This window comes from Rhineura floridana, chromosome 2, assembly GCF_030035675.1.
Source record: "Rhineura floridana isolate rRhiFlo1 chromosome 2, rRhiFlo1.hap2, whole genome shotgun sequence".
NCBI classification, from domain to species: domain Eukaryota; kingdom Metazoa; phylum Chordata; class Lepidosauria; order Squamata; family Rhineuridae; genus Rhineura; species Rhineura floridana.
The window spans coordinates 71,701,279-71,716,672 of NC_084481.1; the positions used below are offsets into that span (position 1 = coordinate 71,701,279).

Below are 15,394 nucleotides of genomic sequence, written 5' to 3' on the forward strand. Positions count from 1 at the left end.
CAGAGCAAGAGGGGGAAGAGGGAGGGCTGCTCACAGCAGAAAAGCGGGGAGGCAGTTTACCATCAGCCCCTCCCCTATCCCCCATCCTGGAATCGGAAACTTCAGAAGAGGAGGGGGTGATGCTTCCCCCCTCACCGCGCACACGGAGACAGCTGAAAAGACAGGAGAGAAGGGGGAGAAGGCGGGCAGTACCTGAGGGGCAGTTAAGGAGGAGCGAAAGATTGCACGCCCGTTTGGCCCCTTCTTAAAGAACAGGCGGGAAGAAGTCCCTTGCTCTGTCAACTTTCTCCCAATGCCGCAGGACCTGTATCCCTGTATTGCTTCATGAGAAAACGCAGTCTTTGTTTGGACATTACCCTAATAAAACACGAATTAACTACAACCGCTGGTCTGGTTCCTGAGTCACATCCTGGGCCTGACAGCTTGACAGAGCCACCTAAATCACCCTCAACGCTCTCTTCACTTGACTGGGACAAGATGTCAAAGGGAGCAGCGGGGGGGACGAACCCCACTTCTGAGATGGAAGAAGTGAAACTCTTGAGGACTAAGGTAGCTGATTTGCAGACGGATGTTCAAGCCCTGCTAGCAGCAGTCAAGGCGCTGAAGACGGATAATCAAACCTTGAAGGCCACGATAGACCAGATGCAAACAGTCCCTCCAGCTGCCGTAGTAAAGGTTCCCATTGGATTGCCCCCAAAATACGCGGGACAAAGTGATCAGTTGGCAACTTTCGTGGCTCAATGTGAGTTATATCTGGATGTCAGGCACACGGAATTTCCAGACGATGGGGCTAAAGTGGCCTTCGTGATTAGCCTCCTGGAGGGAGAAGCTGCAAAATGGGTGACTCCGTATCTCGTGAGAAAGGATACTGTCTTAAGAAGGTACAGAGGATTTATACAGGAGATGACCGAGATGTTCCAAGACCCGCAAAGAGCTGAAACAGTAGCGCGGCAACTAGGCGCTCTGAAGCAAGCTAAAGGGACTGTTTCCGAGTACACTAACGCTTTTAAAATTCTGTCCCAGGAAACTGGTTACAATGACGCCGCCCTGATGTTTATGTACCGGAGTGGATTAAATGCTGAAATCCTGGATGAGTTGGCCAGGACCTCCCCCCCCGCTGACCTACCAGGGCTCATCCGGCTATGCCTACAGATAGATCACCGGATGGAAGGAAGGCGCCTGGAAAGGAAGCAGGAGGTCCCGAGATACTCAGCCTCGGCATCCCGCAGCAAGACCCTTCCCTCTGCAGGGATGGCAGGTAATGCAACGGAGGGACAGGGAGGGGCTAGGCCAAGATTGTCAGAAGAAGAAAAGGAAAGACGACGTCGAGAACGTTTATGCTTTTATTGTTCAAAGCCGGGCCACGTGGCCAGAGACTGTGGACTGAAAGGGGGGAAAGCTGAGCCGTCGGGAAACTAGAACACCCAGTCCACGTGCAGGCCGGTGGACTGGGGGCAGCGTTGTATAAAGGCCCCCCAACGATCCAACCTCCCTCAAAGGGGGTGTTGGTCTTGCCTATTCGGATTACAACTTCCAGAGGAGTGGTGTTTAATTCCACTGCCTTAATTGACAGTGGAGCCTCCACAAATTTTATTGATGCAAAGTTAGTCAAACGTCATGGAATTTCCCGGTGGAAACTGGACGCTCCCCTAGCTGTGGAGACTATCGATGGGAGACCCCTGAAGTCAGGAGGGGTGACACAAGCCACGGAGGAAGTGAAACTTCAAATCCCTGGGCATGAAGAGTTCATTTCGCTATACGTGTCAGATCTCTCGAACTTTGAGGTGATTCTGGGAATGCCCTGGCTAGCAAAGCATGAACCCAAAATAAGTTGGAAGGAGGCGGTGGTGTGGTTCACCTCACAGTATTGCCAGGAGAACTGTCAACCTGAAGGAATCAAGAACACCTTAGCGGGGGCAGTGCAAGAGATCAAGCAAGTGACCCTGCCGCCAAAGTATGAAGAATTCAAAGATGTGTTTGATGAAAAAGAGGCAGAGACTTTACCCCCCCACCGCCCTTACGACTGTGCGATTGATCTAGTGCCAGGAGCCAGCATCCCATTAGGAAGAATCTACTCTCTCACAGAGAACGAGAGGGAGGCCCGGAAGGAATTCCTGGATAAAAACCTGAGGTGAGGATTCATACGCCCCTCACAATCCCCTGCTGGAGCGCCACTATTGTTTGTGAAAAAGAAGGGGGGGGAACTCAGACCCTGTAACGACTATCGCGCATTGAACCAGATCACCATCCCCAACAGCTACCCGCTGCCCCTGATCTCAGAGTTGCTGGACCGACTGCGCTCTGCAAAAATCTTCACGAAGTTGGATTTGAGAGGAGCGTACAATCTGATCAGAATGAAGGAGGGAGATGAATGGAAAACAGGATTCTTGACCGCTTACGGACAGTATGAATACCTGGTCATGCCGTTCGGGCTTTGTGGAAGTCCAGGAATTTTTCAAAAATTCATGAACGACGTGTTTAGAGACTTGTTGGACACGTATGTAATCTGTTACTTAGATGATATCCTGGTGTTCTCAAAGAACCAGGAAGACCACGACCAGCATGTGAAGACGGTGTTGAAGAGACTGAGAGAAAATCACCTGTATGCTAAATTAGAGAAATGTGGATTTGACCTCAAGTCTCTAGACTTCCTTGGATATCGAATCTCAGCGGAAGGCGTGGAGATGGACCCATGGAAAGTAAGCTGCATATTGGACTGGGGCCAACCTGTCACCAAAAAGGATGTACAACGGTTTTTGGGGTTTGCCAATTATTACAGAAAGTTCATTCCAGGGTTTTCCAAATTAACAGCTCCTCTGACTGACTGTTTAAGGGGGAAGAAGAAGTTTCAATGGACAGAGAACGCCACCGAGGCCTTTGAGGAGCTGAAGAGAAGGTTTGCTACTGAGCCCATTCTGCGCTTTGCTGATCCGAACCGCCCTTTCGTAGTGGAAGCAGATGCTTCAGATTTTGCCATCGGGGGGGTCCTGCTACAATTAGACCAAGAAGGGAAGGAGCTGCACCCCTGTGCGTACTTCTCTCAGAAGTTAAAGCCTGCAGAGAAGAACTACACAGTTTGGGAGAAGGAGCTGCTGGCCATCAAGGACTCTTTTGAAAACTGGAGACAATACCTAGAGGGGACCTCTCATCGAATTGAAGTGCGCTCCGACCACAAGAATCTTGAAAGCCTCCAAACAGCCAGAAAGCTGAACCAGAGACAGATAAAATAAGTTAACTTAAAAATAAGTTAAACAATAAATATAAGCAGCCTGCTATATTAAAACATCATATTTGTGTATAAATATTAGAAAGAAGCAGGCTTCATTTTAGTGAAATAAATAACAAATATAATATAAATGCAGATCATCCCAAAGACTGTTCTCTGACACCTGAGTTTTCTTATTATATTCCAGTAGGCTTCAAGGCAACTTTCTTCACCAAACAAAGCAACAACAAAAAAGCAAACAAAACTTTAACATATAACATTGTTTAATCGCTACAGTAAATATTTAGGATTCACATCCTGAGAAGTAAGTGCCAGCTTGTTAACTGGGATTCACTCCTGTCTAAATATGTGTAGGATCCCAGCCTTTAGTGTACCTCCAAAGTCTAAGAAATTGTAATCAGGAGATCCTACTTTCTAAGACTGTAATCCTATATACACACTTACATGGGACTGGGAGTAAGTCTCGCTGAACTCAGTGGGACTTACTTCTGAGTTGACTGATACTGGACTGCACTGTTAATATGCATGTGAATTTATAAGGGAAAATTAATATATTTTTCACAGTTATACTTCCTCATTCTTTGTTGCGTTGATGATCTACTATACAGATGTCTCTGTGTTTTTTAGCCTACAAGCTGGATGGGGTGAATCTTCGAGGCTATGTTGTTTGGTCGTTCATGGATAATTTTGAATGGTTAAATGGTTATGAACCAAGATTTGGCCTGCACCTGGTTGATTTTGAAAATCCAAACAGACCAAGAACTCCAAAACAATCTGCAATATATTATGCTCAAATTGTACAGCAAAATGGTATCCCACTGCCAAAAGAGGAAGAGTTTCTTTATGGAGAGTTTCCAAAGAACTTTTATTGGAGCGTGGCATCGGCAGCATATCAGGTTAGGAAAGACCATTCTTTAATACAAAAGACTATTGATTGTTTTGTGAAAGCTATCACAAACCTTCATTTTGTGAAAAGTATGCAAGCTATCAAACTATAGGACCTTTTTTGGGGGGGGAGAAGGAGGAATCATAAAAAGTAATATATACCTTGATTATAGGGAATCATTGAGGTGGCAGCCAGTGTGGTGTAGTGGTTTGAGCAGCCTTCCCAACCTGTTGACCTCTAGATATTTTGGACGACAACTCTCAGCATCCCTGACCATTGGCCATGCTGTTTTGGGCTGAGGGAGTTATAGTCCAAAACATCTGGAGGGCACCAGGTTGGGGAAAGCTGAATTAGAGACCCTAGTTCAAATCCCTGCTCAGCCATGAACCTCAGTCACACTCAGCCTAACCTTTCTCACCAGGTTGTTGTGAGGATGAAATTGGGGTTGGGGCACATACTGAAATCCTCTGAGGAAAGATGGGAGATAAATGTAAGCATTTGTTTTGTTATAGATTGAAGGGGCCTGGAGAGCAGATGGGAAAGGTCTCAGCATTTGGGACCAGTTTGCACACACTCCTTTGAAAATCAGCAATGATGAAAATGGAGATATAGCTTGTGACAGCTACCACAAGATGGAGGCAGACTTGTCTATTCTGAAAGACGTCAAAGTCTCTCATTATCGCTTTTCCATCTCCTGGCCTCGCATTCTCCCTGATGGGACAACCAAGGATATAAATGAAGCTGGCCTGAAATACTATGAAAGGCTTGTGGAAGCTCTCCTTGCAGCTAATATCCAGCCTCAGGTAAAAACAGTGATTGTTTTTTATACAGTCTATATGTAGGGGGCAAAGGAAACATACACTATAAATCAGATTTTTAAAAAAATTAGCTTATGTTTAGCATTGTTCACATTAATAATATTAATAAGGTGATTAATATCTTCAGACATTTTGACACAATGAAATTACTTAGAAGGTGAGTATTTTCAATTAACTTATGTTAAATGCAAGGTCGAGCTTGACACAAATACATGCTGTCATATTCTAAAAAGAGGAGCCAAGCTCTAAGCTTACGTCTTTTTAAACAATGCAGAAGATAGAGGAAGCCTAAGGTTGGCTCAAGGTGGTTATATAAGACTTACAATAATAAATCTGCCTGAGCTTTTAAGAAGCCAGGGATTGTAGTGCCTTTGCTCCAGAAATCTAAGGTTCTGCCCCAGGCTGAATATCCACAGGTAAATAGAATAAGCTATATCAGGAGTTCATCTTCCACTCCTGACTTGTCGCCTTTTTCTGGACACTGTTAAGTCATGCGTGATCCTGTCTGTTCCATACTTTCCAGGTCCTTACATAAAGACTTCCAAAAGACACTCCATATATTGCTTCTTTGCTTGTTCTCTAGCTTTTCTTGGCTGGGTATGAGATCAGGGGAAGAAGGGAAAGGGAGAAATAGAGATGAAATTTTCCAAGATGGGATGGTCTCGTATAAAAAGTGTTGCCAATCCTAGGTGAGATCTCAGAATTTTTCCTGGAAATACCATACCTAAATCATCTAGTTTGTTTTCAGACAACCACAATACAGCAGTCATGTTGAGTCACAAATGTATCTTCATACCAGGGATAGGATCCACAATTCAGTGCCAGTTCGATTTTCGGTCTGTTGAACTTCCGGTACTGCTTTGTCAGGGATCAATGTTCACTATTTGCTATAAATACCGATTTGGTTCCCCCCCCCAAAAAATATCAATATTAATATCAATATTTTAAAAAATATTTTTTCATAGATTTTTTCTGAAAATCGCTATTTTAAATAAAAACGAGGAAGATATTGATATCAAAGATAAAACGAGGAAGATATTGATATCTAGCAGAAAAATGCTAGAAAAAAACCTGATCCGTGAGGACAAAAAACCCCAAATAAATAGGAAATCTCGTGTCAAATTGTAATTTTATGACATTCGAGCACATCCCTACTTCATACCATGGCTGACTGTGCCTTTCAGTTAAATTATGAACAAACCTTGCATTTCCCAGAGCTATATTGTCATTGTTTCCTCCTATCATTGGGCGATGGGTATTTTGACAAAGTGGTAGATGTTTGTAAATGTGCTGTCTCCATCTCTAGGTAACTATGTACCATTGGGACCTCCCTCAAGCCCTTCAAAACATTGGAGGGTGGGAAAATGAGACCATAATCCAGAAATTTAAGGAATATGCAGAGCTCCTTTTTCAAAGACTTGGAGACAAGGTGAAATTTTGGATAACTCTGAATGAGCCCTATGCCATTGCTAATCTTGGTTATGGTTATGGAGTCTCTGCTCCAGGTAAGGTCTTGGTGTTTTGCTAGCTTTGTTCTCATTTTCTCAAGGGGTGCTTTGCAAAATCAAAGGACACTGATGATACGAACTTGTGTGGCTTTTTGTGAAAGCACAGTTTTGTGATTAAGGTTCTTTACTGATGCCAACTCTGAAACTGGAGAACGGCTGTAGTTCAGTGGTAAAGCATCTGCTTTGCATGCAAAAGATCAATCCCCAGTGTTTCCAGACAGAGCTGGGAGAGACCCCTGTCTGAAACCCTGGACAGCCACTGCCAAGTCAGTGTAGATCAGCCTTTCCCAACCAGTGTGCCTCCAGATGTTGTTGGACCACAACTCCCATCTTTCCTGACCATTGGCAATGCTGGCTGAGGCTGATGGGAGTTGTGGTCCAACAACATCTGGAGGCACACTGGTTGGGAAAGGCTGGTGTAGATAATACTGAGCTAGATGGACCAATGGTCTGACTCTAAGGCAGCTTCCCTTGTTTCTAAATTCAGAGATGTTGTGGTGCTCATGGCTCTCTCTGCAAAGTATGTCAGGAGCAGGATTTGGAAACTGTCAGTTCCAAAATTGATACATCTAGCAGCCTGATGTTCCCAGGCATCTAATACATCTTTCAGCAATATTAGTGCTGTATGTTTGGCACAGGAAGCAACCAGCCACTGCATACGAGAGAGGCTGGGCATGGATTGATAGTATTGGAAAGAGCCATGGAGAACATCTAGTCCAGCCCTCTGATCTAGGCAGGATACTATCATAATAGCATCCCTGACAGGTGGCCATGCAGTGAAGCCCACCACTTCCCACTGTCAAATAGCTCTTACCAATTAGATGTTTCTCCTCATGTTGAGCTAAAATTGGCTTCCCTGCCATTTCCGCCCACTTGGTAACTAGTCCTGCCTTCTGAAGGGGCAGAGAACAAGTCTGCGCCATCTTCTGTGTGACAGTCCTTTAGACACTTGAAGACAGCTATCGTGACCCGCTTCATCTTCTCTTCTCCAGGTGGGGCATCCCCACAAAGCTGCACATCAAATATAATAAATGCAATGTTTGTTTTTAAATTGTCTAGATAGGGCGAGGGCTGCAGTGCATTTGAGATGCCTCTCTAGACTCTACTTTTGGTGTGTGGGGTCAGACAATGTTCAGGGTTTGTATCAGTGCTATAGAATCCACGAGACAATCAAATGGGCAACTATCCCCACCACCTTAGTCCATAGTAGCTTTTTGTATGAAGATTGTCCATATGCAGTGATTTTTTAAAAGTGTTTTTATTTTGCTACAGTAGGTTTGAAATTAGCGTTTATTTTATGCTTTCATACGAAAGGTGCATTGCAGCAGAAGTATGAGAGGAAATCCATCTGTACAGATTTGTATTCAAGAAAATGACCATAGAAGTAAACTCACTCTTCGTTAGCCATTTGATTGAGATGATGAGATGCGCCTACTGAAAAGGGGAGATAATTTGATACATTTCTTGAGGGTGTCTCATTATAGAACGCCAAATTGCACAGAACTATTGGAAAATGTTATAAAAGTTCACCATTAACTTTTGCTTCAGCTGAGCCCAGAACTGCAGTATAATCCACTTCCAATCATATTGTCTTCCTACTAGGCATCTCTGCCAGACCAGGCAGAGCCCCTTATATAGTGGGGCACAACTTGATCAAGGCCCACGCAGAAGTCTGGCATCTCTACAATGAAACATACCGCCCCAAACAAGGAGGGTTGATCTCTCTTGCCATCAGCGTAGAGTGGGCTGAACCAAAGAACCCTTCCAAGCAGGAGGACCTCGATGCTGCCAGGAGATATGTCCAGGTATCTTCCAAATTTTCACAGATGAAAACAGGGACCCTTATTTGTACATGTAGTGACACCCCATGTTTTCACTTCCTTTGGACAGTGTATATAGTGCATTCACTGACTTTGCAGCAGTAGTCTGACCTGCACTAATTGTTAAAGCCAAATTTGGTGGGGAGGGTTCTTCCAGTTAGAGAGGAGGAAAAGAAGACACAAAACACCTATTCAGAGGTGGTAGCTGTGGGTACCAAATACATGAAGGGCTATCAAGAACGCAGGGGGTAGCTCCGTCTTGTAGATGCTGACAGTGTGCCAGCCATGCCTTCTATCAATGCATGAATGATGGGCATCCATCTGAAATGAGATGTTTATATGGATGTACATAGGACTTCCTCATTGGGCACAGGCACCCTGACTGACCAAGTTTTCCATCATGTAGGCCTCCTTCAAGCTGACACTGATCATGTGTTGTGGCCAGCATCCACTTCTAGGGAGAAGGACTAGCCCATGCATTCACATGATTGGCATGGGATTTGGAGTCCAACAACCTCTAGAGGGACACCACATTGGCTGTGCCTGTGTTATAGCTACTGTACCGCCTCAGCGTTTGTGTATGTGTGCATGTGCATTAAAGGCAAGCTTGTGCTTGCTGAGATTCCTGGAATTTGGTTAAGCAGAACCTCTCTACTTCTTTGAATAGTGTATCTATAACATCATTGTTATTTGATTTCTAAAACTTGGGATTATCACTTATCAGGAACGGAATGTTCTTCCATTTAATCCCAGATGTGTGGGGGCTGGTTGTGGTTATAACTACTAAATATATTTTATACACAATTTCTAGTTTGCAAGGTGCTTTCAAGCTGTTGCAGCAATTCTGTAAGATATCCACAGAGCTACAGATCCACAGCAAATATTTTATAGTACTTTTGGGTTGAGTCCAATGATGCAATTTGTGCATTACGTAAAAATTGGATGGTTGGGGGGGGAGAGACACAACAAACACACAACTATTCATTTATTTTAGTCATTAGTTGCTTCCCATGAGACATCCTAAAGTGATGCTGTATTACAAAGGTCAGATGTGACCTGACATTGGGATCTTACAGAAGACCTCCACTGCTGGAGGCACCATGCCCCTGGATGCCAATTGCTGGGGATCTAAGGGTGGGGAGGAGAGTGCTGTTGCACTCATGTTCTGCTCATGGGCTTCCCTTTGGGGCACCTGTGAGAATGGAGTGCTTGACTAGATGGGCTGTTGGCCTGATGTAGGTGGTGGTTCTTATATTATGCCCTTAACTCTGCTTCGGAGGCTCAGCAAAGCAAGATATTCATCAGTTGCTCATCTAGAGGACCCTTGTGTTGGAACTTGGGCACTGTATCTCACCTGATCCTGTGTTTTTATCTGACCGCTTAAATCATAATGTCAGCAACAATCCTGTTCAGTCAGCTGCCATTACTGGATACTGTGGGGTGTTTGTACTGTCTTTGTAAAATAAGCTCTCTGAGACAGGGAAGAGATTTTGCCTTTGGGTGCATCTGAAGAACAGGTAATTGTTGGTGCAGCAAAGAGTCCTGTTGCCATAACGTTGTTGCTTAATGCACAACCCTTTTTCTTTCACTGCCTAGTTCTTTGCTGGTTGGTTTGCTCACCCGATCTTCAAAAATGGTGACTATAGTGAGGTGATGAAAAGGAGGATCCAAGAGAGAAGTGTGGGCCAGTCACGGTAAGAGCCTGGCAGAACTGATGGCAACAACTGTGCCAGCTGCAGCACTGCCTCCAGGATGTTTGTGCTAGTAGCTCACATAAAATCAGAGACACAGAGAGCATATTAATATTGCACATAGTGGCAAGTTGTTTTTCTTAGTTATGGCTGCTCTGTTGTCTTGCTCTGGTGTGCCCTGCCTCTTCATGTAAGCTGCAGGCAAATGGCGCCTGAGGCATCTGACTAGGTAACAGTCTTTGAAGCAGAGCCATCCTATATTGATTGTTCCTTCTTTTAGGAAATGTGCAGTTGCTGTATTCTTGTAGTACAGCAGGGAGCAAGAAAAGGTGGCAACTGCAATAGGCAATACAGGGGCCTGCAGATGATTGGCACTTGGCCTGGAACTTGCTGATGAGATTTGATTTTAATAGTGAGTGAGGTGCCTATGTGGAGAAATTGCCCATATTGCATGCAGGAGATGGGAAGCAATGCTATTCATAGGCTAGTTGTTTTTGGTCTGAGCGTGGGAAAACAGCTCAGCCAATGAGGCTTTGCTAACCATTGCTACAAAATCTTAGCAATAATGTCAATGTTGAATGCAGCACTTTTGCTCTTTGGATAAGGTGAAGTACATGTGTGATCCTTATTACTCTTCATGTTAAATCTCCAACTACTGTGGATATCTTTTATAAAAGTGCTTTACCTCAGGACAGCACCCCAATGGTAAAAGGCAGTCAATAAGCATGATGAAAACAAGCTTTCCCTTGTAATAAATACAACTATGTGAGCATCTCTTCTTTTCCCTTGCCCCCATTTTTGTGTGTGTCTGTGTGTGTGTGTGATGCAGACTCCCTGAATTTACTGAAAATGAAAAGTTGAGGATTAAAGGCACCTTTGACTTCTTTGGTTTGAACCATTATACCACAGTTCTGGCATCCAACTTAAACTACCCAGCTCTCATTACATCCTACGATGCTGATAGGTAAGATGTAAGCACTACTTCATACTATGTCAAAACATGCATGCTTTTTGGAAATCTGTGCTGGTTGCGGCTAATGGGAATTGTAGTCCAAAATTATCAGGCGGGCACAAGGATGGTGAAGACTAGAGAGTTTTAAGGCTGAGGGCTGATTTTCCATATCTAAACCCAATTCATTGTGCAGTGCATGGCACTGAAGCCTCCAACAACTGCTGACCACTCTTCTTGGCTTAGTTGACCTTTAGATATTAATAGCTGAATTTAAAGGACCAATACACATCAATCTTGCCCCATATTATGGCAGCAGTCATGGTATGCTCTCTTCCACAGAGGTGTTGCCTCCATAACAGACCGCAGCTGGCTGGGCTCTGGCTCCTTTTGGTTGAAGGTGACCCCATTTGGCTTCAGAAGGCTCTTGAAGTGGATCAAGGAAGAATACAATAACCCACCTATTTATGTGACTGAGAATGGGATTTCGGAGCGTATAGATGGGGGCTTCAATGATATTTGGAGAATACATTACTTAAAGAGTTACATCAATGAAGCGTTAAAAGGTACATGGTTTTCCCTCTCCATGTTCCCAAATAGCCATCCGAATGTAGGCAACAGTTTGATTCAAATCAACCTGTCTGTTTCTCCCCCCCCTCCCCAGTCATTTCCTTGCAATACAGTTGTTAATGATGCCCTTGTGTGGCACAGCTATATTTGCACAGGGCTGGGCATGAAGTAACTAGCAAGACTAGTTCTTAGCGTTAGTGTGAGTTAACATGAATTCTGGGGCTGCCCCCAGGACATCACATTCTATTGACTTCAGAGATGGAAGACTAGTCTTTAGAATGGGGACATAGCAGGTTAATTTATTCCCGTTGACACAAGATCATACTCTTACTCTGGATGTCCTCTGGAATGATTATTACTATCTGGTTCCATGGTTGTCATCACCAACATACGTGAATGTGAGAGTAAAGATCCATTGACCATTTCTTTCGAGTAAATTTCCGTTGATTGACCAGATAGTGAACACAAAAGGAGCTTCAGATTTTTAAGGTCTAGCCAATGTGTGATATAAATGAATTCTTTGTAATGCACCCTGTATTTATAGTTTGGATTTCACATCATGCTGTTCATTCAAAAATGAAACTGGGTAGCAATAGGGTAGCAGGTTGAGATGCCTATATTACGGTTGCAGTCATACATACTTACTTGAGAATCATAGAATCATAGAGTTGGAAGGGGACCCCATTGATCCTGGGGTACACACTTTGAGTAAATATGCATAGGGTGACAGTTTAAAATTCCCCCCCCCCACCTTAACAGGAGTTGTACTTGATGGTGTTGATCTGCGAGGCTACACTGTATGGAGCTTGATGGACAATTTTGAATGGGCAGTAGGCTTTGCCGAAAGATTTGGTTTGCATTACACCAACTACACAGACCCGAATCTATCTAGAATTCCAAAGGCGTCTTCAAAATATTATTCATCTATCATCCGGTGTAACGGCTTTCCAGATCCAGCCACTGGGCCCCATTTGTGTCTAGAGTCACACTCTGAAGGTAGGTAAATTGCTAACTGAAGGGTTAGGTAAATTCACAATGAGAAATGTATGAGGAACCTTAATTTATTTTTAACTTTTAAGAATTAAAAAGCATCTACGTTAGCTTTAGGGCAAACTAGTTTGTTTCAACTTATTTTATGGAAAATTTTGCATATCATGTTAATGACATATGATTGCAGAAAGTGTTGATATGTGAAAATAAAAGTTGGCTAAGTTGATTACTCAGGGTTTTAACTACATCCACCCATAAATCTGGTGGAATGTCCTTCAACAAATTAGTCTAGATTATTCACAGAGAAATTGTCAGGATGAACTAATGAATCTTAGAAGGCTGGAAAAGAAGGTGAAAGATTTACATGAGGGATTATAGAAATGTAGTTCCTGTCATATATAGAAGAGAGGCCGTGAAATAAAGGTTTAATATGTGTTTATTATGTAATCCTTGTGAACGGTTAACCATTAAAAAACAAGGCCCTGTAAGCCAAGATAACTTTATTGTTATAACAATAGATTTCCCTACTGTAGGGAACAGATTTCCCTACTGTTTCTGAAATGCTCCAGAGCATTTCACAGAACAAAGACTACTAAAGCAGCCAGCTTGACTCTGGCTCTTAAGAGTTCATTTCTATTGTCAAATGCTCTTATGTGGAGATAGAGATAGGAAGCCTGAGTTTTTAAATTCAGTTTAGCCCTTTTGAAGTGTTTTCAGGTAAGTTCTGGCATAATAGGCACTATTCACTTATTTGGATCAAAGTGGTCTCTGGAACTTTGTCTTGTGGTTGCAACATGCTCAAGTGTGGGGACTTTAAAGATAAAGGGTATAAGCCATTTCCCCCCTAAAACAAAAGGTAGCTATGCAAAAACTCAGCAGTTTGCTCTTACACTACTATTAATCTCATTTTCATAGAGGAATACCTGCCTCCTGAGGATGTAATAACCTTTTCTTTGCCAAAAAGCCACTCTTGAAGTTAAAGGGCACTGGGGTATGTGTGTGGCAGGAGGGGGGATCTTCCCTAGTGTAAGCAACCCTTTGTTTCTAATTTAGTGTCTTTTAGTAGAATGTTTCCCAATATATGGTTGGTAGACAGTATTGGGAGGGCCTTCTCTCGGTATGGGAGGTGGCTCAAGAATTTACTGCTTGAAAGCCAATTAGATAGAGATGCTTCTCTAGTAAATATGAATGCAACAGACTGGTTACAAAGGTCCACACAATGAGCTCCTCCCCTCATTTTTGACTTTTTATTCATTCATGTGAATTTCACTTACCTTTCTAGGTACTACTACTGTGCCAACTAGCAGCACTACTTCACCTATAGACAATTCATCCATTAAGAGAGTGCAATTTTTGGGACTGGAATTGACTTCATCTCATGCAGAAGTAGGCCTTTATGTGCTGTTTGTACTATTCTTGATGTCTGTACTAGGCCTTGCTCTTTTTTCGTATGTATACAGAAAGATGACCAAAAAGACCCACAAAACAAAAGGTGTTAAACTAAGTGAAATGTAAGTTGCAATATATGTCTTCTCATAGTATCTGAAGAGACTTTGAACATCATGAATTCTAATTTGACCAAACTAAGGTTCTCATAATTATGACCATTTACTTTTTCATAGCATTTAACATGGGGTCCATGCAGTGGTATATACCAGGAGGTGGGAACCTTCGGCTCTCCCACTGTTAGACTGCAACTCAAACCATCATAGCCAGTGGTCAGAAATGAGGGTATAACCCCCTACAATTTTAAACCATCTCATATTAATAGTGTATTTAATTTTTATTCACTACAATAATCACCTGTATACCAATACTTACCAATATACTTTCCATAACATAGCACATAAACCTAATCAAAACAGGAATTGGCTCTAAAATGGGGGGGAGGGTATTAAAGTTAAATTGATGTATTTTTGTATCATTATATTATTCATGTTAAATTACTATGAAATCAATAAAAAAAATTTTAAAAAAAGAAATGAGGGTATAACAGTTCATTAGCTGGAGGGCACTTTATTTCTTCCCCCTGGATATTTTGGAGCCCTGGGCAGAAATACCCAATATATGGCTCTAAATCTGAATTAGGACATTTGTCACATGCAGAATTTGCTGTGTAACAGAACTCCTTCATTAAGCATATGTATTTTATTTCCCTATGAATGAATGGAAATTAACGAATATCTGCACCTACCTTCTTCATTTTTCTGTAACATTCTTGATGTAAATAAAGATTGCCAAGGTTTGTCATTATTTGCAGAACAGAAGAAAAAAGGATTGTAGAAAGCAGGATCCCTATCAAGACTGAATGTGAATTAGGACTTACATGTGCCTGGCGTCTATAACAAGAGGCTAAAAAAATTGTGCCCAGCAGACACCCTGTCCCCCAGTATAATTCTGCTCGAAGGGCTGCTTGCTCGGTATGTTTTGCAGCATAAACAGCTGTTACCAATACTAGAGCAACCCTACTGAGTTCACAGTAGACACACCTGTGAGGTCTACATGAACATTTTTGAGGCTTCAGGTTGGAACGACTAAACCCTAAAACAATGGATCATATTTGCTATTGGCCCAGCTTCATGAGAGCTGTTACCCAGCTTAAAACCCTGACACCCTGCCCACAATTTGGTTATCCATGATCTGGTAACCTCCAGCTTTAGAGTCCAGCATTGCTTTTGTATGTATGGGCCTATAATAAATTGCACATGGATGTGCCTTTGAAAACTCTTCAGTTTAAAACATAGCTCTAGGCCCCTAACTGGGACTGGATAAGGGCAACACACTTTTCAAGTAACTAAACAGGCTGCAACTATGTTTGAGGAGTTCCTATGCTTTATCCTGAAAGCGTTACATGCTGTGACAGCTTTCCCTCAGGAGCTTGACTATGCATGATGATATATTCAGAGGCCCCTCTCTGGCTGCCTCTGAAGGCAGGA

The 15,394-nt window shown here is 42.9% G+C and overlaps 1 protein-coding gene across 1 annotated transcript in view; it reads left to right on the forward strand.

The window, feature by feature from the left end:
• The window catches only part of LCT (lactase), a 28,042-nt gene extending 13,709 nt beyond the window's left edge, over positions 1-14,333 (forward strand). Inside the window, exons 9-17 of the mRNA XM_061612703.1 lie at positions 3,854-4,122; positions 4,625-4,915; positions 6,237-6,435; positions 8,041-8,243; positions 9,855-9,952; positions 10,779-10,913; positions 11,241-11,464; positions 12,228-12,468; positions 13,763-14,333. Of these exons, the coding sequence (XP_061468687.1) occupies positions 3,854-4,122; positions 4,625-4,915; positions 6,237-6,435; positions 8,041-8,243; positions 9,855-9,952; positions 10,779-10,913; positions 11,241-11,464; positions 12,228-12,468; positions 13,763-13,973 (1,871 nt within the window). The 3' untranslated portion in view covers positions 13,974-14,333. The remainder of the gene's footprint in view (positions 1-3,853; positions 4,123-4,624; positions 4,916-6,236; positions 6,436-8,040; positions 8,244-9,854; positions 9,953-10,778; positions 10,914-11,240; positions 11,465-12,227; positions 12,469-13,762) is intronic.
• Positions 14,334-15,394: the final 1,061 nt, after the last annotated feature.